The 23,962-nt window shown below is 41.4% G+C and overlaps 1 protein-coding gene across 2 annotated transcripts; it reads right to left on the bottom strand.

Moving 5' to 3' along the window:
* Positions 1–1,830: 1,830 nt before the first annotated feature.
* etv1 (ETS variant transcription factor 1) lies at positions 1,831–23,261 on the bottom strand. 2 transcript variants are annotated; one of them, XM_019878789.1, is made up of 10 exons: positions 23,041–23,261; positions 19,206–19,259; positions 8,192–8,321; positions 7,909–8,079; positions 6,472–6,722; positions 4,883–4,954; positions 4,745–4,813; positions 4,488–4,657; positions 3,767–3,868; positions 1,831–2,784 (listed from the first exon to the last, which is right to left on the bottom strand). In XM_019878789.1, the coding sequence occupies exons 1-10, from the start codon at positions 23,099–23,101 to the stop codon at positions 2,563–2,565; spliced, it is 1,302 nt and encodes a 433-aa protein (XP_019734348.1). In that variant the 5' UTR covers positions 23,102–23,261; the 3' UTR covers positions 1,831–2,562. The 2 variants fall into 2 exon arrangements, with proteins under 2 accessions (XP_019734348.1, XP_019734349.1); XM_019878790.1 differs by lacking the exons at positions 19,206–19,259; positions 23,041–23,261 and having other exon boundaries at positions 6,472–6,600; positions 8,192–8,304.
* Between the last annotated feature and the right edge of the window lie 701 nt (positions 23,262–23,962).

Here is a 23,962-nt window from a genome sequence, read left to right as displayed (position 1 = left end):
AATCTCATGGGACACCACCAAACCAAGCCACACAAAAAAATGTGCCCTGCCATATCATGGTTCCTTGATGGGGGGCCCGGCATATTTATTAGTGATCTTATAGCTTTGTAAGGACACAGTGAAGCCCTAATTTCGAGCTGCAGTGTAATTAAGAGCAAGTGTCTTAAAGTAGCAGTTGTTTGAATATCTATAATTATTGTACCATCGATGCTAATTTCATGCTCTCATGAAGCTATTGGGCGCTTTGCCTGGTAGATGAAGAACTGTGTGAGCAACAGTCTTGTTATTGTCCTTTGGTCAACGTGATGTTGTGTGATAGTTTCCCTGTTTCTTGACAGCTGGAGAGTGAGAAGAGGCATGAAAAAGCGTATTTTTAATGACTTTAAATGTGTTTAAAGTCTGTCACAGAAGTAAAAATGATGTTTAAAAAACGTTTTCATTTGGTCTCCCAACATCAGATTTTCATCTGGGTGAGTCAAAAACGCATCCCGGGCATTAAATGGGGGTTATCTGTATTTCCCATGGAGAAAAAAAACAAGTCACAAAAACAACAAAGTCACTGTACCGTGCAGTGAAACCACCTCATGATCTTTTTTTAAGCTTCCAATCATGAAGTAAAAACAAACAAACCAACAAACAAATAATAATAATCATAAAAGCAGAAAACAATCCTAGCTGTGACACATTCGGATCGGTTACGACATAATTCATTCATTTCTTTTCACATATACAAGAGGGAGTCCTCAGAGTACAGTGGCGTACTTGAAATTAAACGTATATATTTTTTAGACAATTGACAAGATAATAAATAGCTGAGTTGGTCTGACAAGGAAAACAATTTGAAAATAATATGGTGATCCATCTCCCTCCGCATCCGTAATTTGGATTTAAATTAAACAATTTCTTTCACATGTACTCGTTTAAGCCTTTCATGCACCCTGTTGCCTGATAACACGATAAGCCGTCCACCGTAGTAACCGCTGTCCCTGAAAGGGTCAAAATCGAAAATCCGGGTGGGAGACGCTTCATTAGGTCCACTCACACCACCTAATGGCATCCAATAGTCTCATTAGGAAAATAACACTCGAAGAAGTAGTCATTGAACAGTTTGTTTATTATTGTGGTTGACAGATATTTATAATAAGCTAAACAAGAGGGTCAAAGCATTGGAAACAGTAGGATGCATGTTCTGGAGGGGGATAAAGGGGGTTCCAAATGAAGTTTCCAGTCAGTTCGTTGACGTTCATGAGTTCATCGGTCCACTTGCTCGTGTGTTTTTGTTTTTTTTTTTGTCCGAACGTCTTTTGATCCTTTCAATGTCTCCAAAAAGTCAAATCAGCGCCCATAATGTCTTCAAATGAGCACACGTACAGGAAGTAGTCTTGCTAAAACTCCCCAAAATCCAGAACCAAAGTTTGAACCTGGCCATGGGGAGTCCAGTCTCAATGAAGTGACGCATGCTGGAAAGTAGTTATCTTAAAATTTCAGATTTTTTTTTTTTTTTAAACAAAACACAATGTACAAACATAAACAACGCCAAATAGCCGTCAGGGTCCATAAAGTGCACGTCAACAAAATAATGTTGATGATGATAATAATTGAAAGATAAGAATGAATGGGCCCTCTTTTTCATGAAGAATCCTCAAAATATTTTCTCAAACTTTGACATCATGCTTTGTTCACATAAGACGGCATTGCAATTTTTTTTTTCTCAGAAATTTAGGATCGCTTAACTGTCTAGGGTGGCCTACTGGCTTTGGATTTGAGCTCATTTGGGCAAATTCCATAGTTGGAGTTAAGACAGTATGAGTCCTGGAATTTTCCCCAAAATGGCTGACTTGCTGTTCATTTTCAAATATGGGCTCTTGGGGCTTTTCCACCCAGTTATGTCAGTAAGGGGAACCGGTGTCACTTTCAACACCTCTTTTTGATGGAAATTCTCCCTAAAATTGGCTGCTTTGAATTCAAATGGTTAATTTTGGGGTCTTTGAGACATTTTTGTGCGTCCTGTTAATAGTCTACTGAATTGGTCATTTCTCTGGGACAAGTTAAGTCTTAAAAGGAGCTCTGGAAATGGCTACTTCAAACCAAAATGGGTAACTTCCCCCTCAAACCAAAATGGCTGACTTTTTGTGCATTTTCAGGCCTGTGTTTTTGAGATTTTTTTTTTGTGTGGGCTGAATTTTAGCAGCTGTAGGTCAAAATTTTTCGGACAGGTTAGTCTTTGAAGGACCCCCGAAATGAGCCTAAAATGGCCGCTTGAAAACAAAATGGCTGACTTCCTGTGTCCTTTTTGGACATCTTGTTGAGACTTTTTTGTTGTTCCAAATTTCCATCTGCTAAGTCAAACTGTCTTTGAGGCTGAATTTAAAGACCTAAAAAAGTACACTCCGGCCAAGAAAAATGTTTCACAATTCAGTATCACCCATCTTTCCATTTAACTGTAGGTAGTTCAAATGTTGTCGCAATTGGAAAAATCTCAAGGACGGTCCTGAAATACCCGCGTCAAACAAAAAGAAGGGAGCAAGTATTTCTCTTTGAGTTGGAGCTTTGTCCCTCAGTCTAGTAGACGTAGGCCTCGCTGTAGGGGTGCGGCTGGCAGTAGGACGTCTCCTGAGCATAGGGGGCGCTCTCGTCAAAGTGCGACAGGGGCACCGTGTCCTCCTCGTTGACGTGACGCTCTACATCGCTCTTGAGGACCGGACGCTGGTTGTCGGGAAACGCCATCGAGAACAAGGCCTCCGGGTCGCACACAAACTTGTAGACGTATCTCTCGCCCGCCACCTGCCATGGATGAATGGATGGGTGGATGGATGGATGGATGGATGGATGGATGAGGAGGTGAGAGGTGGAAGGTTGTGACGGAGGGTGGATGGTGGGGGTGATAAAAGTTGTTTTGAAATACTGGTCACGTTCTGAAACGTCACGACACCCAACTAGTTTTAGTTCACATCCTTAGCTTCTCTGGCAGAGCTTAAACAAACCTGAAACCAGTCGTGTTATTAATAGTAGTGCATTAGCATAGATTGACGACATAAGAAAAAATTGCCTGAAGGTTGGATGAAAAAAAGAGGCAAAAATATACATGCTGTGCAAGAAAATCCACAAATGTTTGGAAAGAGAGAACTAAGAAATAAAAAAATATGCAAATATCAGCTAAAAAAAATACACAACTATTTGGAGGGTGGGGAGTAAACAAATATGAGAAGAACAATACACAAATTTAGAGGAAAAAAATCACAAATTAAAAAACAGAAATAAACTCAGAATATTGTGGAAAAAAATATTTGGAACAATACACAAACAGGAAATTAGGAATACAAATGCACACAGATGAGAATTTGGGGGGGGTTACGCAAATATGAGAGTAAAAAATATACACCAATTTGAAGAACATTTGAAAGAAACAAATACACATGAAAAAAAATTACTATTGGTAACAAAACAGAAAACTATAAGATTAAAGAAACGAAAGAGTTTTTGCCACATTTTTTACTTTAACTCAGTGCACATTGTGCTGCTCCTTCTGCTGTTCAGGTCTTGGCCACCCGGGGGGCAGTATACATATGGATTTACAGTACATGGAGATGGTCTCACCTCCTCAGTAGGCTGCAGTAATAGTCGTTTTTCATATATAAAGAATATAAGCCAGTAGTTTTTTTACTGTCTGTCTATATGTGCTGCTGCACTGCATGTATCTGGGGTCGGTCTACTCATATTTATTTTTTGTTTTTGTTTGTTTGTTTCTCTGTTTATGTTTACTTACCTTCTGCATGATTCCCTTCTCATAGTAGTAGCGCAGCGACCGACTCAACTTGTCGTAGTTCATGGCCGGTCGGTTCTTCTGGATACCCCATCGGCGTGCCACCTATGTCAGGCATACACCCACATGCGTACTTAGCGACAACAATGGCTGACACTCAGCAGCTGTGACAAAGCAGAGAGTCCACGCGGCGCTAATGACGCTGATTAGGCCGTACTGTAGTGCAGTGACTGGGGTGGTTGGCGTTCATTACCACACTCCGAGGAGGAAGCAGATGTTGCGGCACCTGTCTGGCGTAGCGCCCACCTCACCGCCCGCCAATCACCCGGCCTCCCAAACAGACAGCTGATGTACTACCAGCCATTTTGAGTGTTTATTTTCTAGATTACTGTCATAAATAAACAATGGGAAACACCCAAGTTGTCTTTCCAGTTCAAGAAATCGCCTTGGACAATGAGCCACATGCTGCTTCATCAGATGTCTGTTCATATGATCATGCAGCCTGTTCTGGCACATTTGCATCATGGCTAGTAATCCCATTTTTATCTTAAACATTATCATTTATCATATCTTTTAGACTTTCAACCCCATTTATTGAAATAACAACATAATAATGCTGTAATGCCACCTGAATAATATTTTGTAGGATTCCTTCAGCGTTCGATACGCTCAATGAAATAACAATTTAACAAATCTTCTGATGAGTCTCACAAGCTCTTCTCACCTCCTCAGGTTCGATAAGCTTGAACTCCATGCCGCGGCCTGTCCAGGCAATGAAGTGCGAATTGGCCGGGTCATCCAGAAGCGCCACCAGGAACTGCCACAGCTGAAGAGACCCTCGCCGCTGGTAGGCTGGACCCTCACGGTACAGTCCGGCCTCCTGCTTAATTTCGCCTGAAGACAAGGAGTAGGCTCACGTGTGAAGAACTGCATCACGCATGGTCTTCTGTCTTCAGATGATCTCGTGAACACAGTGCCTACCTTCCACTTTCTCAGGCACCACGCAGGTGTCATCGTAAAAGTGCCTGGCCACTTTGTCAAACATGCAACCTGGACAAGGAGAAGGAGCATTGGAAATGTTGTTCTTGTTGTCAAGGCTACAAACATCATAACTGGTACCTTCAGTCCTGTTGGCGTGGGCCAGGTAGCCATCTTGGCGCAGGTAGACCGAATGGCAACTGGGCACCTCCGCTAAAAGCCAGGCAAAAAGTGTAAAAAAAAAAAAAAAAAGACCATTGAGGCTGCATCAAAAGAAAAAAAACCCCAAAACAGACAAGAACCTCGTAGCCTAGTTGGTAATATCACACCGCTGATCCATGCTTCCGGGTAATAGAAGACGATAAAACAAGCTGACAAGGTCTGGGAGAGCCGACAAAAACAACCTCGGTAGGTGCATTTACTGGAATATTATGCTATTGTAACATATCAGCATGAGAGTATTGATGATAAAATGATGTAATTTAGCAAAACATGTTAGCATTCTATGGTATGAGGAGCTAATAGCTTAATTGTGCGATAGCATGACAGTGCAAGACAAAATGACCGTTCAGTCTTCATCAAACTTCATCAGGCTAATGGGCGCGTGGCGGAAATGTCGCTAATCACATTAGCTGTTAGCCGCACCCCTCCATACCATCCTGTCCTGCTGTCAACATGTCACCAAAAAGTCCATTCAAACTCCTTTCGACAGGGCAATAATTCGCGAGTGGGGAATGAGTGATTGATTCCGAACAGATGTAGCTTTACCTACTTCCTCATCACGATCGTTGACTCATCAGTCTTGTGATAGTTTTGGAACAAGACTTGGGTCAACAGGTTTGCGGAAGCAATTTTTATCACAGTTTGTACTATAAATGTTTGCATGTGTTATATTTAAGTAATTTAGCAAAGTGTAATGACTCACCTGCTAGCAAACGGCTAATGTCAGCTCTATCACACGCTATTTCATGTGTGCCGGTAATCCACGTAACAGAAAGGTCAATGAAATAGCCAGCTCCTCCGCTAATCATGTTCACGGTCTGAATTACCACCCGGTGTATTTTAAAATCAATTTACCTGATGAAATGTTGCAATTTACCTCACTCAACATCTTCTCGACTGATACGTCACACAATCAAACTACGACGGTAGAGGCGAAAGCCGAAAATCATCATTGAAGCCATTTGCCTTCTTTTGTCAACATCTCTGCCTTGGTCAAATGACATGTAAAGGTTTGTTAGTAGTTGTGCCATCGGAGGCCCTAAGTACATGCGACGATATGGTTAAAAAAAAAAAAAAACGCCTGTAGAAATTTGGGAGGTATAAAGTTGTGTGTGGAAATGAAAATCATGAATGGATGTAGCATCTAATGGAAGCTCTCCAGAATTAGAGCGTAGGACTGAGAATGTTGACCAGTCGTAACCTCCGCCCACTCCCTTATTAGCACGCCACAGGAAATGGCTGCCGCCACAGACACCCAGTCCGCCAGACCCCCTTTGCCTAATAATGGGCAAACTTAATCAACTCCACTCCATTTCTTTCCCTCCCAATTCATGCTAGCAATAGTGGGAAGTAATTCGAGACTAATTTTACTTTTTTATTTTTACTGACAAAGTAGAGGAGCTGAATCAGTAATTGTGTTTTTACTGTATTCTTTTTTTGGACACAAGTATCTGTACTTGTACAGAGTGCGAGCGCTTTTGCCATTCGTGCAGTCGACCCTTGCTCACCTGAGTCGTAGTTGAAGTCCCGGGGCTCCTGTTTGATCATCATGGCGGCGGGGTACATGTGGGACAACGGAGCGCCCATCATGGCGGGATGGGGTTCGAACAGCGGGTCGGCGTACTCCTGCTTAAAGCCTTGAGGAGGGAAGGGGATGCTGGGCTCAGACATCTGACGCTGGTACAGGGGCCGGGCATCCCGGGACATGGTCGGCGGGGACGGGAACGAGTGGCACGGCTCAGAAAGCTGACGGCGGAATCTGATTGACAAAATACTTTTGAAAAAAATACCATCTTCGCTAGTGTTAGCCATCAATGCTAACATATTGTGCTTAACTTAGACAATAAATAGAAATACACCCCGCCTCGGTGCCAAATCGGACATAAAGATTGCCACCATATTGAATGTGGAAAGTAACCCACTGGGGAGATGCCTCATTTATTTGCTGATCGGCCATTTACACTCCAAATCTCATGGGATCAAGAATGACTTTTGATTATAACTGCTAACTTATACATCTATGGTTAGCGTTTATTATTATGGCAACATCGAAAACACTCACGAAAACATATATGCTCTATGTTGTGCTGTATGTAGTACTTACTGTGCTGATCAATATTGAAAAGTCATGATTCCGCTTCTGTTAGTCTCCAGCAGGTGGCGGAGGCGGACCTTTCTATCCAGTTACATACCTGTCACTCTTCATCAGCAACGGACAACTTAACGTCATTCCGACCATTCAGCGTCGGATAATTCGCCTTGCTCAAGCCATTGTTTTAAGGGCAATTTTCCCAAATGTTTCCTAATTTTGCTGCGTTTTTCTCTTGCCTTGTTTTTTGTATTTTGTTTCATCGAAGTAGTGGCATTTGGTGTACATATTTAGTCACGGTTTGTACCTTATACATTTTGCTCCTCAAACTATTTCCGTTGCCTTTTGTAAGCGTTTTTGGTTGGGGTCATTTTTCAGTGGTTGTTGAAACCAACGTCATTAGTTGTACTTTGTCGGTCTTGCGTTTTTGTTTGTAAATAACCCTTTTTGGCGCTTGTCTACGTGTGTGGTGGATCCACTCCAATCCGGACAATCCCGGAACGTTACACGTGGGAGTAAACATTTAGAATCATCAGATTAAACATTAGATGCACTGTTTTTGGTTCCTCTTTGTTTACAATTATATTAATGTGTGTGAATTGTTGAATAGAGGCATTAATATTGTACATTTTGTAGGTGAGGAAGTTGAGTCCATTGACTTGCATTAGTCGATTTGGCAGCGCTGACACATTCAATATGGCGGACGACTTTTGGATTCCGACACCGGGCCAAACCATTCAACGTGGGGTTTATTTGTATTAGATGTCTTTGTTGTTATTATTAGCCACAAAAGGCTAGCAAGTTGTAGTTGCTATTTTCAGTGACGGGCTAGCTAGCTTTAATGTTCAAAGTGTACCTGTGGTCCATGGCGTAGGCGGCGTCGGGTATGGAAGGCGGAGCGTGGGCGTAGGTCCGCTCGGGTTTGGGCGTCGGGGCGGCATGATGAAGGGGTGACACGGGGGTGCTACAGGGGGGCGTCACCGGACTGGAGGGCTTCATACCTGCGTGCTGTTTCTGCTCGTAGGCACTGTGGCACACACATTACATACGTGTTATTTTAAGAGCATTTCTCGCTGTTATTTCTGTAGTGCAAGGCGGCAATAGGTTTGATGCGAAGGGTGAGGAAAGGAAGCACGGACCTGACGTTGTACAGGCACTTCTCTCCATACTGGAGCTTGAAGGGCCGCTCTTGGCTGCAGGTGGAGCTCAGCTCGGAACACGGACTGTGCAGCTCCCTCTTGATCTTCAGCTGCAGTCCGTGAAACGCCACTACACCAGGACATGGGGTCAGCGGGGAGAGAGAGAGAGACATAAGTTTGGGTTACACAGAATCATCAGAGGCACCGCACTACACGATAAAACAACAGTATTGGGACCGATTCGACCCTGCAGGAAGTAAGCCTTTGAAGCAGTCCTGGAAATGGCCAAAATGACTCTAAACCATCCGCTTCAAGCTAAAATTGCAGACTCCCCATGTCTTTTTGAGACTTTTTGGTGGGTCTAATCATGGTAGACATGGCTCACAAATTTCATGTTGGTACATAAACCTGGCTTCAGCAGCTGAATTTTCGAAACATTCTTGTTGTAGCGTCTACAGCATTTACATTTTTTTTGTGGCGATGAGTCAAACTTTTCCCATATGTCAAGTACATTAGGTTCAAATTTGGTAGCAGTTGGACGAAATCCCTAGCACAAGTTTGTCTGTCACTGGAATTAGCCCTAAAATGGCAGACACTTATTTGAGGCTTTTTTTGTGGGTCTACTCATGATAGGCATGCCTCCGATATTTCCTGTTGCTAAATGTAACTCGGGTTTTAGGAGCTGGGAAAAAAAATCCCTGGGTGCTACCAAACCCCAATTTACGCTTCAAACCAAATTGGCAGACTTCCTTTTGGGGCTTGGTTTCTTCAGTTTTTTTTTTTTTTTTTTTGGGTCTACTCATGACAGACATGCCTACCAAATGTCATGTCGCTAAGTGAACCTGGATCTTAATTGGGTTTAGCCTCGCAAATAAAAAGCAGTCCAAGTGTGCAGACGTGATGCCTCATCTCATTCCAACTTTGCTCATAAACGCTTCATATACCTTAAACAACATCCAGACCACTAACAAGTAGACCTGCATTGATTCTACAAGGCAGCATGGAAGGTCCGAAAAGTGGTGAGGCGGGATTGGTGGTGGTTGAGCAGCGTGGAGATGTGATTTCAGGAGGAGGATTTTCCCACATCTTGACTGACAGTTGCTGCAGAAGTATGAGTGGATCTGCCAACACATCATGTGACGCACAGCCGGGCCCCTGTTGATTGGGCAGTTGGGTGTGGGGGTTGGGATGGAGGGATCGCGGGGGTTGGTAAGCTGGTGCGTGACAAAGCACGCTGGGGGAATGCCCTTTCTAGGTCATCGATCTGAGGTCAAAAAGAAGCTTCCTGTGGGGAGACCTTTTACGATGTGCTTGTGGGAAAAAAAAATCTTGTTTGGCGCACTCATGGCAGAATTCATTTAGCTCATAATTCATCTTGCTGTTTTAATATTCATTGTTCCCAAAAGAGCATCGAGTATAAATGCATGTGAATATTGTTGAGTGCTCATTTTGTACTGTCTGTGTTGCTGCTTTGTGAGTGTTAAATTAGCAGTTGTTAGGTTGACAGTTGCTATAACATTTATGCTAATTTCCATTAGCCTCTCGTAAGTGTTTCCCATTATAAGCCCAGCATTAAGCTATCAGACATTTCGGAGACAAAATTATTTGGTTGAACATTTTTGTGTTTAGATACACAATATTCAATTCTCTTTTGTTTTGGGTCAGGTTTACACGAGTTCAGCTGAAAGTGAGAAAGTAACTGATTGAAGCAAGTACATCCATCCGTTTTCAACATTTTATCTCTTATTTGGAGAAATTGTGCGAGGGAATGTGACAACAGGTACTAAAGAACACTTGAAAGACTGTGTTTTTATTAAAAATGTGGTTAAAGCGAGTCTTGAGGACTAAAGCTACACATTAAAAAAAACGTTATTGGCATGGACTCACGAAATCAAAGCTTTTCATCAATCTCAGGGATATTGGTTCACTGTGGATGATGTGAACGTGTGTACCTAATGAAGAGGCCTGTTTCGCTTGAGACATCACACAACCTCCTCGTTATTAATGACTTTCTCAATAACAGGCTGATTCTGGTGTATTGAAGGTGACTACATTTAAATAGTGTCAATATAGATATTTAGTCAAACAGGGACGCCGTCACAACGACGTCCAAGAGTCACACATGGAAATGTCACAATGGATTTTTTACGGCGGGGTGCCAAGGTACGCTAATCGATTGCAAGGCACTTCCTTCTCTCCCATAGAATGTCACGACCATCATGGCGTGATTACTCTCATTAGACATTGATTAAGATGGAAGACGCCAGCGTTTTTTTTTTTTAAAGCACATGACAATTAGCGACTTTAGCTGCAACACTAATGTTTTCCGTGGTGCTCAGAGATCAAATCCATTCCAACTTTTGGGGTAGTTTATGGCTAGTCGTCAAGCTTCGCTGCCATGTTACACCCACACGCAATGACAAAAACTCACACATTTGGCTATGAGGACCCATGGAAAAAAACAAAATGACCCAAAAATGGCCACCTCAAACTAAGATGGTAGACTTCCTGTGTGTTTCAGGCATGGCTTCTTGAGAGTTTTTTGTGGCTCTACTCATGATAGAAGTGGAACTGACTTGGAGTGATGAATTTTTCCAAAAGGATTTGCTGGAATTGCTCCTGAATGGGTGTCTCACAGACATGCCTACCAAATGTCATGTTGCTAAGTGAACCTGGATCTTAATTGGGTTTAGCCTCGCAAATAAAAAGCAGTCCAAGTGTGCAGACGTGATGCCTCATCTCATTCCAACTTTGCTCATAAACGCTTCATATACCTTAAACAACATCCAGACCACTAACAAGTAGACCTGCATTGATTCTACAAGGCAGCATGGAAGGTCCGAAAAGTGGTGAGGCGGGATTGGTGGTGGTTGAGCAGCGTGGAGATGTGATTTCAGGAGGAGGATTTTCCCACATCTTGACTGACAGTTGCTGCAGAAGTATGAGTGGATCTGCCAACACATCATGTGACGCACAGCCGGGCCCCTGTTGATTGGGCAGTTGGGTGTGGGGGTTGGGATGGAGGGATCGCGGGGGTTGGTAAGCTGGTGCGTGACAAAGCACGCTGGGGGAATGCCCTTTCTAGGTCATCGATCTGAGGTCAAAAAGAAGCTTCCTGTGGGGAGACCTTTTACGATGTGCTTGTGGGAAAAAAAAATCTTGTTTGGCGCACTCATGGCAGAATTCATTTAGCTCATAATTCATCTTGCTGTTTTAATATTCATTGTTCCCAAAAGAGCATCGAGTATAAATGCATGTGAATATTGTTGAGTGCTCATTTTGTACTGTCTGTGTTGCTGCTTTGTGAGTGTTAAATTAGCAGTTGTTAGGTTGACAGTTGCTATAACATTTATGCTAATTTCCATTAGCCTCTCGTAAGTGTTTCCCATTATAAGCCCAGCATTAAGCTATCAGACATTTCGGAGACAAAATTATTTGGTTGAACATTTTTGTGTTTAGATACACAATATTCAATTCTCTTTTGTTTTGGGTCAGGTTTACACGAGTTCAGCTGAAAGTGAGAAAGTAACTGATTGAAGCAAGTACATCCATCCGTTTTCAACATTTTATCTCTTATTTGGAGAAATTGTGCGAGGGAATGTGACAACAGGTACTAAAGAACACTTGAAAGACTGTGTTTTTATTAAAAATGTGGTTAAAGCGAGTCTTGAGGACTAAAGCTACACATTAAAAAAAACGTTATTGGCATGGACTCACGAAATCAAAGCTTTTCATCAATCTCAGGGATATTGGTTCACTGTGGATGATGTGAACGTGTGTACCTAATGAAGAGGCCTGTTTCGCTTGAGACATCACACAACCTCCTCGTTATTAATGACTTTCTCAATAACAGGCTGATTCTGGTGTATTGAAGGTGACTACATTTAAATAGTGTCAATATAGATATTTAGTCAAACAGGGACGCCGTCACAACGACGTCCAAGAGTCACACATGGAAATGTCACAATGGATTTTTTACGGCGGGGTGCCAAGGTACGCTAATCGATTGCAAGGCACTTCCTTCTCTCCCATAGAATGTCACGACCATCATGGCGTGATTACTCTCATTAGACATTGATTAAGATGGAAGACGCCAGCGTTTTTTTTTTTTAAAGCACATGACAATTAGCGACTTTAGCTGCAACACTAATGTTTTCCGTGGTGCTCAGAGATCAAATCCATTCCAACTTTTGGGGTAGTTTATGGCTAGTCGTCAAGCTTCGCTGCCATGTTACACCCACACGCAATGACAAAAACTCACACATTTGGCTATGAGGACCCATGGAAAAAAACAAAATGACCCAAAAATGGCCACCTCAAACTAAGATGGTAGACTTCCTGTGTGTTTCAGGCATGGCTTCTTGAGAGTTTTTTGTGGCTCTACTCATGATAGAAGTGGAACTGACTTGGAGTGATGAATTTTTCCAAAAGGATTTGCTGGAATTACTCCTGAATGGGTGTCTCAAACCAAAATGGTGGACATGGTATGTCTTGTGTGGCAAGGATTTTTTTGTGGGTCTACTCGTGATCCTCATGTCAACCAAATTTCACGTAGCACAGCTATATATGCTGACAAGGGTCGCCAATAAAGGTAAAAGCAATGCTTTAATCACTTCGTCAGTCACCATTCAAATCGTTTTTAAAGCTTTAGCTGTTATCTATGAAATGTATTTTTTGTGAATATTCTTGTGTGCGTATGGAACGGATCAATTTGATTTACACAATTTCCTATGGGAAATACTCGTATGATGGTCAGATTTAGTCAGACTTTTTGGAACAGGTTTATCACGAAAACAAACTGAACTTGAAATCATACAATTTTAATACAAATTTTCTGCCAAAATGAAATCAACAAAAACATTTGAGTCGAGAAATGAAATAGACATTTTCATTTGCATGGACCACAAAAAATGGTGGGCACATAATAAAGGAAACAACCTGTGCTCCTTACACATTCGAACAGCATTACGAAATGAACACAGCTTCGGGTGTGTTTTTCTTTGAAGGACTCCTGAAAATGTTTAAAATGACCCTATATTTGCTGCCAAAGTGCCCTAAAGCACAATGTTAGACTTTCAATCACAAATATAAAAAACACCCCAAACAACAACAACAAAAAAAAACCCAAAAAACATCTGAGCTAATTAATGACACCTTGGCTGTGACATGTTGGACATTCTCAGGTACAAGTGGTGTGTTTTTGCCGCCCATATTTGGCAGATCCTTTCCCAGTTCTCAATAAAAGTAGAGGGAAAAGGGTTTTTTGGCAAAGGGTGTATACAGCTTCTATTCCATTTTCACCTACTGTAGGTGCTGGCCTTCGTTGTTAAATGGTGGCGAGGTGGCGGAGACGGAACGTGTGGCCCCATTTTACACCTCCACCATTCCCCGCTAAGTTATGCTAATGGTAAGCATCTGTGAAGATGAGACAAAGAAGGAGCTTCTTCCTTCTCTACGCTTCCACCATGCTGCTTCCACGCCAACGTGACATTGAAGACGACCGCCAAGTCAAAGTGTACGATGTTACATCAGTAAACCCAACCCAAAAGTTACATTTATTGACTATACCGTGAACGCCTGCTATATCGCGGTTCATCGTTCACACACTTGTTATATTGCACATTTTTAAGTTTTTTTTATTAAGGTGTGCATGTGCACTGACAATATTATAAGTGCACCACATTCAAATATGTCTGCATTTGCGTGCCAGCCATTTTTTTGGTGGTGGTGGGGGGAGTTGGGGGGAGTAGAATGGAAGATGGGGGCTCGAGTAGCATGTTGATCTCAAATGATGAAGATTTAAAAAAAAAAAAAAAAAATGAATGTAGTGAATGGAATCACTTCATGAAATGAAGTTCATGTTGAGCTCAGTCGCTAGAGTGTGCCGCTTGAGAAACCCGTCCGCAAACAGCACCACTTAGTGGGTGGCAACGATGGCTGAGCCCCGAAGACACATCAAAATATACCTTAACTTGAAACCAGTCCTTGATGCACAAAAAATTAGGGACTACAGTCCAGGCGACCTGCACCAAATCAGATTTAGGACTAAGTCCATTTTCGTGCCCAGTGCTAAGTGCAGTCTAATTTTTTACGTGGGTGGAGCTTTCTTTGTTTTGGCATTTTCGTAGACGGGCACAGTTAAAAATGGGCGTTTGCGCCGTTGTGGGACTGATCACATCCGACTTGACTCCCGGCCCATTGAAACATTGTCCCTCATTCCCTTTAAATTCAGCACAGTCTTCATGGTGCAATGTACGTTTATAAGGAACTGCAAAAAGAGCTCCACTTGCCGGTGATTTAAAATTGGCCGCTGCAAAGTGGGCACATGGAGACCGCCTTCAACCCGTGATCGTGCGTCTAATAATCATGCATTCACGGAATTGATGACAAAAACAATTCAGAGGATTTGATGCATACTTATGCTACACTTAACACCTATGCTAACGAAATCCACCACACATATCAGTGGAGCGTAGAATCTGTCTGCCTGTGCATGGATCACATCTACCAGAATCGGATCACACCAACTGCACCACAACTTAGATCTGGTTTCAAGTGGTCTACAGTCTCGTGTACTTTTGACAGGTGCGCCCAGGTCATGTAATAAATAGAAAAAGCCCTCGGTCCGCCGCAATGCCCAGCAAGGTGTAGCGCCAAATTCACTAACACGCTAAACTGGACTTGCTCCAAGCCTGAAAATCAAGATGGACCAGTTTTTATGCCAAGTGCAGATGCACCTGTCGAGGAAAATAGGGGCCGAAATTTCACTCTGTGAGGTCGGTGGATTGGTAAAACAAAAAACAGAGCAAAACTGTTAAGTGCACCCCTGTTAATAAACAAACTTTTGTTAGCTCGTCTCTGGTGTTTCCGATTATATGTTAGCATTGGGCTAGCATACTTTTATTTGATGAAACGCCGTGATTTGGTTGAACATTTTGGTGTTTGAATATTGAATATATAATTCTCTTTTGTTTTATATGTTGGCTTTACAGTGAACTACAACTTGGAGTCTCAAACTTTGGTCAGTTTGCCCTCTTATTTGGAGAACTGTGCAAGCAAGAGTCTTTTCATTTTTTCAAAATGATGTTAGAGGATAGTCAGGGAGAACGTAGGAACAGCCCTAAAAGGTGTCTTTTAATAAGTCTAAATGTCTTTTAATAGGATGAAATGTGTTCAAAGTGTGTGGGAGGGGTAAAACAAAAATGTGTCTACATGGTTTGTTCACTGTAGGTTGCAGATTCACAGTCATTTGTACCTCGCCAGTTTAACGGGGTTTCACTGTACTTTCAATTCTAAGATCAGACTCCAAACAAGCCTTCCTTTCATAAATATGACATTCAATGTGGTTTATTTTACACAGACAGTGTACACATTGTGCACTCGTTTATTTTCAAGCTGTGGTTTTGGGAAGTATTTAGAGGAGCAGGGTGGGTTTTTGTGGTAGACAAAAACGCAACCTCACTAAAATAATAGAAGCTGGTGGACGTTTTTAATCCAATGGCCTGGTTTCTTTTGGGAGTATTTTTGTGTATGTTGACATCCTTTCAAGTTCCATCCATCATCTTTGTCTACACGGGCCTCCATGACGGTGCTATAAAGAACCCATATGGGAGAGGTGGCGTCTGGGATGGCCAACCATGGCGCCATCTGTCAGTAGCCTTCCAGTGTGCCAACTCCGCTGCTCAGATGGTCAGCAGCACTCCTGAAGGACAACCGGAGCGTCACCCTGACCTCTTAGGCGGGATTTACATTCAAAGACAAAGTATTTCTCAATAAGTGCTTGTAAGAGCGGTGGGCAGATCCATCCATAGATCCTTCGTCGACATTGATCCATGCTTTCACTTTGTCAAATGCAGTGAGCCTAACACGGAAGCACCGATTATAGCGTTTTTCGATCTAGTTTTACCCCACAAAAACATTTCAAATAATTAAAATACATTCCAAAAAAGTATGACTTAGCAACCGTTCTGATTCTCGAGACTGTCGTATGGCATCACTTTGAGGAAACAAAAATAAAGAAAATGAAGAATTAAACAATGTACTTTTGAAAACCACAATGTTTAAATCAAATCATATCGTCACCAAAGTCAGCTAGTTTAATGATCGCATATGATTCAAAATCCCCCAGAGACAGGCGGCCGCAATTTAGCATTGACGGAATTATAAAACTTCAGACAACAGCTACCGTAACAAACGCGGCACAACAAAACATACAAAACAACATGGGCTGCTAGTTGCAGCTCAGAGTTTCCTGAATGCAACACACTTATAGCTGCTCTGCCATTGGCTATGACCTGGCATCTTCCTGGCATCCCATTGGCTAAGAGGGACCTCTACCAGATGTGTCTATGCAGCATCCTCGTCATTCCCCCTTCGGGCCATGGGGCATTCCGATCACCCAGAAAAATGTGTTCACCAGTCGGGCGATGGTTGACACCCAGAAAAATGTGTTCACCAGTCGGGCGATGGCTGACTATGCTGGTGTTTGCCTTGAACATTTGTGAAGGAGTGTTAAAAGCCGACAAAAGCAAATGTCCTTGGATCAGTTCTTTACACAATGCCAGGCATTGTGCAATCATCTAATTGGAACATGTTTCATATTTTGATGCATTTTTATGCTTTAGGAAACATTTATGTCTGAATTTTGGGGGGGCTTGGAACGGATTAGGGCATTTACATGGAAAACGGGTCTCTACTTACAAAATTTTCCAGATAAGAAATTTCCTCCAGAACCAATTCATTTCGTAAGGAGAGGTACCACTGTAAAACATTGTATATTTAAATCTCAAACTGTTCAATCTAACCAAAGAATTTGGTCTGCCAAAGGTCCGCTAGCATAATGCTAAGATATAAGGTGAAACACCACACACGGGCGAACAAAACCTAGCATTGACGCAACGGTAATTAACCTTCAAAAAAACTGCTCCGCTAATATACATGGAGCAGAAATGCATACAAATATTCTTACGTAATTATGGTGGATCTACCCAAAAAATGGTTGAAATCGAAATATTTACATGAAAATGATGGATTATTCATCTATTGTTGTTTATTGACGGTAAATGTGCACGTTCTGACTGATATATTTTTACGACCGGGCTCTCGAGCTGAAAACGTGTCGGGCAAGCTCGATCTAAATGAAGCATGATGGCTTTAATACGCTTTTATTTAAGCTTTCTTTGTCAGTCAATCAATCAAACCAAAGTAAAGAAGTCAAGATCAGAGTGAGGCCTTTCAAAGTAGGGGTCAGAAATGCTAAAAGTGGTTTCAAAACAGCTTGTCTGAAGTGTGTGGTTTTTTTAAAAGTCTAATCATCTTGAACTTCTTGATGTGTCAGTTCAACTGAGAGGGAAAAATATTAGAAGGAAAAAAAAAGAAGAAGACCACCCATTGTTTTTTTGGGGCCTGGAATGCCAACATGAACCTGCTTCAATTCCATCCGAGTTAAACGCTCAAACTTAGAGGCTTAAAGTCCAATTTAAGACTTTGTAGGAGCTTTTTAAGGCCATATTGATCTAATTTCAGACTATAAAACGAAATGATTATTCATGGTTTCGCTTATTCGGATCACAGTTATGCAAATGGGCTTAATTCCTCAAACGCGACCACGTTGTTATTGTGTCAGTGGTAGTCTCTCGCTAACCTACGCTAATGCAGTACGAAAGGTATCAAGGAACAAAGTTGTGTGAGGGGAAAAAAAACACAAAACAAAACATCTGTTTCGGATACTTGATACCGATTCGGGATTGGAAATGGCTCAATTTTGGGGTACATCTTTTTTCATGTGTCCTGTTATGAGAGACATGTCCATCTAATTGTGTGACACGCAGTATAACTTGCGGTGGGGGATATATATATATATTTTTTTGGTCAAAGCGCACGCCTTGGAATTCGTCCAAAATGGCTGCTTTCAACCAAAATGGCGGCTGACTTCCCGTTCAATTTCAGAAAGGTTCATTCAGACTTTTTTTGCAGGTGCTGTTTTGATAGAAATCTCGACCAAAGTTTGCAAATGGCCGGTGAAACTGGTGTTGGGGCTGATTTATAAGGCAATCATGTTTTGGGGATTTTTTATTTCATTTCATTTCGACTTTGAAAAAAAAAATTGGTTTGTTTTAATTAATTTTCAAAGCAAGTGAGTTCGTTTTTTATTAGTTTTTGTTTTTGGGGGCGAGGAATGCTTTGTTTTAGTTTAGTTTTATGATTAGATTTAGTTTTTTTTTCTTCAAAAATACTGTTTTTTGAGAGCAAAAAAAAAAAACGGTCACACAGCATTGTGTACTAAAGTAAAATAAACTGCATTTCTTCAACAACCTTCTTCTGTATGGACATGCAGCAATAACAAAAAAGCTCATGGAGCAAAAATGACAAAGACGAAAACTATAATATTTTGTTTTTAGTTGTCTGACTCTCTTTTGTGTTAAAAGGACATCAGGAAAAAGTGGGGGCGTTTGGTGTCGTTTCACGTTGGCGTCCTGTCCCAAAGACATGTGCTCACTCTGGCAGTCCCCCACTGAGCTCCCCACCCTCACCGCCAAGTCGCATGGCAAACCAACCGGGTGAGACTAACACAGTGCCTTCAATTTCCATCCCGAGTATTCTTAGACACATTGCGAGCAAATGCGCTTTCGGAGCGTAAAACGACGACATTCGCGAGGGGCCAAAAGGAAGAAAAAGAAAAATCCTGATTTAGAGGAAGATGTGCACAAAAAGCACTTTGAGAAGAGAGGGGAAAAAAAAAAAAAGGTCGAGGGGTGTCTCATGAGATGAGAACATTTCTATTCTGGATTTTAAAAAAAACAACAACCAAACACCCTCCTCCCTTTTTACTGCCTCCCCCGAAAATCAGGTGACACTCAGTTTGGCCCTCCCAATGTTAAAAATATCCTCTAAAAACAATATTCATCCCTATGCAAATAAGCGCGCGCACACACACACACACACACACACACACACACACACACACACACACACACACACACACACACACACACAGAGTGGTGGTCGCACTCACAGTTTTCAGTCTGGAAGTCTGGGACAAACTGCTCGTCATTGTCGGGAACTTGAGCTGCAAGCACAAAGAAGACAAGACAAGACACCTTGAGATGTTTGTGATGTTGATCCCAAGTCCAACCCACCCTCCCAGCCCCCCCTGCTCCAGGACCCCCCGAGTCAACATCAAGATGGGGCCGCTTCTTCCTCCTCTTCTTCTTCTTTGTCTTTCTTCTTGTAAGCCACCAAGCCGCTCCACACGCTTCAATGCGGAAGCTGGTGGGCGCCTAAAATGGCTTCTTCACAAAGAAGAATCATCATGAAAATGATCATTCATATGACAAGAAATAAAACCAACCAAAAAGGCGACTTTGGTTGGTTGCCAGAGTTCAATACGAGAAGATTTGTAGAAAGTAGGCAATTTCAATTGGGTCCTTGCGGCTCCGTTCTTTGGCCCAATTAATAATCATTCTAATACAAATAATAATAATCATCCTCACCATCATATTAATAATAATTTTTTAAAAAGCTAAATAAAATATGGACCTGGATATTCAGAATAAATATTGCCAAAATGTGATTAAAAATATTTTAATGTTTATTTAATCCAAATAATAAAATATTTTAAATATCTAGAAATATGAAAGTTGTCTATGAGCAGTTGATTTATTATTATTTATATGAGATGTGATCTGTATGAAACGTTACCAAAATAATTACAAATTACAGCTCAGAAAGAATAAGACCAAAATGATACATTCGGCAAAAAGGATCATGAATTGAGTTTGTAAAAACATACATTTGAATATTTTTTTTTTAGAATTTAAGAATATTTGAGAAGTACGTTTCCATTGAAAGTCTTTCTGCCTTTAAAAACAAGAATTCTCTTTTCAAATCTAATTGAACATTCCTTATAATGACGCCTATATTTGCAGCACTGCGAGATCTGTTTCGAATATTTCAACCAACTCGTGTAAAGATATTAGAAACAGTACCACTGGAGGCCCCAATAGAAAATTCATTATTTATATTGATTGATTTTTTTTTTTAAACCAATATTCTCTTTGTAAAGTTTTTGTCTAATGACTTGTCCAGTGTCATGTGGGTCAAAGGAGGATCAAAAAGGCAAACAATCTCAGCGGAGTGTTGAAATGCTTTTCAATGCGTAGGTGACTCTCCGACGCTTGGCATGCCATCATGCCGTCTCCCATTGTTAGCATCTTTTAATTGCCTCCCCCCCACTCCCATCACCTGCTACCTGTACACCTGTCCGCTTGGCTCTTTTTAAAAATGACCAACTCAAAAATTCCAATTCCCAACCCGCACGCGAGATTCTTTCAACACTGCCATTATCACGTCTATTTATATGCATATTCACTCAAGTTAGCGTAACACGTCTCCACATGCCTGCTTGCCATTCTTTTTTCTTCTCACTCTGGATGAGATGATGATGATGACACAATTTAATTGTTGGGCATCCATTTATTTATTTCCTTCAAGCGGGGGGGAGGGGGGGGCAACCTGCGGCATGTTGGCCATTCACCACCCGGCAAGAGGATTTCATCTGATAATATTGCTTATTGTATATAACAGAAGAAACAAAAAAATAATTCTAAAAGGCCCAAAACACTTGATTTGTATCTTTCTGACAATTGCCAAGAACCTTCTTCTTCTTTATGAAACTGCATATCGGGGAAAAGATTTCCCACAACTGATTTACACTTTTAAAAGGGACTATGATAACGCCATCATAATAAAAATGAATATTTCATGAAAACCCATGAAATAATCATTATTTTAAAAACACAATCATTGGTATACAACAGGAAATACTACCCCAACCCTTGTATTTATTTAACTTACACTACACTTAGCAAATGATTCCATAATTTATTGCACATCTCTGCTGTCGATCCTCCATCTTTATTTCCAAAATACGTTCTGTACTTTGTATATTTTATTGGATATTAGTCCACCCCAAATGGCAAATTCACAGTGTGTTTTTAGAAGACGTGATGAAGAAAGATTTGATTCTGAAAAGTCGAAGGAGCGGAAAGAAAAGGGAAAAGAAACCACCTTGCGTCCCTTCTACTTGCCGTGTTGAGGTGGACGCGGTTGACCGTCTCAAGCGTCTGAAAGCTGCAAAGCTCGACATTTCAAGTCAGCTACCGGCCATCTTGACAATCATTTTTATACACACTTGAATTGTCAGTTGTGAGAAAAAAAAGGAAAAAAATCAGATTCTATTCTGCTATGAATAAACAAAAGGGTAACACTATTCGCACTTAATATTTCAAATAACACACTTTGTGCTCAAAACAAAGTTAAAAAAAAAAAAAGTGGTTTGTGGTCATAAGAGATTTAGGTAAAGTGTGGTTGCTATTGATACGCAGACGCCCATGGTGACAAATTGAAGCATTTTGAAGCGTATTTTGGACCATTCTGAGCACCTGGGCGCTCCGCACGCAGCACGCACACTTTGAGGGGTGAGAAACGGACACAGGAAGGAAAGGAAGTCGAGCAGAAATGAGTCACCGGCAACCGTCTGTCAATGAGACAGTTGCCGCCCCTCCAAATAAAAAAAAAAAGGTAGAATGCTTCCGCCATTCATAAAAATGACATTCATTGTTTCAGTCACAAGGGATAAAAAATATGGTTTTGCCCGAACGTTTGCATGACAGCTGACAAAGTTCCCTCAAATGGGAAATTCACCTCCGTTCCTCGACTCCTTTCTTCCAATTACCTCGCCGAATAAATCTCCGGTTCTAACGGACAGGAAGTTAAGAGCCGCCCGTTGTCGTCGGAAGTGTCATCCTGAGCTGCGATGAAATATTCATTCGATATTCAACGTTTTCATCCGCTGTCAAATCTCATTTCTTTTTAACAAAAAGTAAAAGGAAGCATTTTGAAGATGGTTAAAAGTAGAGTGATGGCTCCAGAGGTGATTTATTTTTTTTTTGGTTGAAAGGCACACGCTCACCTATTGGAAGAATGAACTATAAAAGAAACAAAAAGACATTTCTTGCTTGTATTCATCTCAACAACGAATATTGTGTCAGAAATGTAGATTTAAAATATAGAATTGTGATGGTGCAGCCATTTTGTGACAAATATTCAAGCAGTTCTTTTTTATTTTTGATTTATAATTTTTTTTAAGGCTTCACATGCATTCAAATGCAAATTTATTTTTCATTGAAGAAAACCACATTTATTAGTACAATTCAGCAAATTGTTGTAACACTCTAGAAATAAGTTGCCTATTTTATTTTTTAAACACTTTCCAGATGCATTCAAAAATTCACTTTAAATTTCAACAAATTGGCTTATTTGTGTTTGCATTTGAAAAACCATAAATGTGGCTTTAAAAAAAAAACAATATTCACACAAGAGCGGTAACTAATTGAGACAAATAAGCGGAAACTGATTTTTTAAAAAGGATTTACGTGTATTCAAAAATGTCCCTTGAAACGTCCATGAATTTGCATATTTATTTTTCCATTTACAATTTCTTGGTGCAAAAATTCACACTGCCCTTTCGCAAATACGTTTCGTTACTTTTGTCTTCAAATTCTATCATAAACGCAAACTTTTCAAATTCAACACAGACAAGAATATTTCAGGTGATAACTTCTCGCCAATTTTTTTTTTCCACACCCGCACCAATCCCCCTCCGTAATTTCTGAACTTCTAAACAACTAAATCAGGCTTGACTATGTTTCAGCGTCAAGCTCAAACCAAACGAAAAGCCATCTCAACACACGCTGCGATCCCCACTCAACCAGATTAAACCAGAGAAACGCTTCAATTCGATCATTCAAAGCAAACTTTGAACACATCTCGACGAGAGTTGCACTAACCAAAAGTTGTGTGCTGCAAACACGGCGGAAAGAGGACGCTGGCGCTTAAATCCTGAAGCATCCCGTCTCACTTAGAGCACAGTGAGCCAGTCTTGCCATGGGAGGAAAAACATCTCAAAAAACAAAGACAAAAAAAAAAAAAAAAAAAAAAAAAAAAAGAAACGAAAAGTCTGCGAAAGAAAACTTTAAGACACAAGAAGCTCTCCCCGCCAAAAAAAAGTCTCTTTTTCTGTTGAGCGTGTCAGGAAAAAGCGGATAGATCCATTCTTGTCTTTTTGTGCATGTGAGGAGGAGCAGCAGGAGGAATTGAAGCAGACAAGGTGATGATGCAGCTGGAGATGATGGAGGAGTGGAAGAGAGAGCAAGAGAGAGAGAGAGAGAGAGAGAGAGAGAGAGAGAGAGAGAGAGAGAGAGGGAGGGAGGCAGGGAGGGAGGGAGGCGGCGCAGCAGCTCCCGCCAAAAAAAGCCCAGCAGACAGTGAGCGTCGCACAGCTAATTTGTGATGACACTCCCACAGCTCGAACCTCCTCGCTCTACCGCGAGCCCCCCCCCCCCACTCCCAACCCAAGACCCCCACAATGTATGCAGGTGCCTCTTCATAATTGGACCGACTGTGGAAACGCAAAATCTGCCCCCTCCCTGCACACCGCGGTACAAGTTGAATGTTCTTCGATGTACGTTAGGAAAGGATGCGGCAGTCGATCAACTTTGAAAAGTCAAAAGATATTGCGGATATTATTCATTCCCACCCCCCCACTTTTTTTTTTTTTTTTTAACCAAAACAGTGTTTTGAATCCTGTCCATCCAGCCATCCGATCCGCTTTATCCTTACGAGGTTCACGGGGGATGCTTGAGCCTAACCCAGCTGCCTTTGGGCAATAGGTGAGGTACACCCTGAACCGGTTGCCAGCCAATCGCAGGG

Source organism: Hippocampus comes, unplaced genomic scaffold (genome assembly GCF_001891065.2).
Source record: "Hippocampus comes isolate QL1 unplaced genomic scaffold, H_comes_QL1_v1.1 scaffold315, whole genome shotgun sequence".
Classification (NCBI taxonomy): domain Eukaryota; kingdom Metazoa; phylum Chordata; class Actinopteri; order Syngnathiformes; family Syngnathidae; genus Hippocampus; species Hippocampus comes.
The sequence above is the reverse complement of the archived record's forward strand: the minus strand, read 5'-3'. Positions and strand labels throughout refer to the sequence as shown.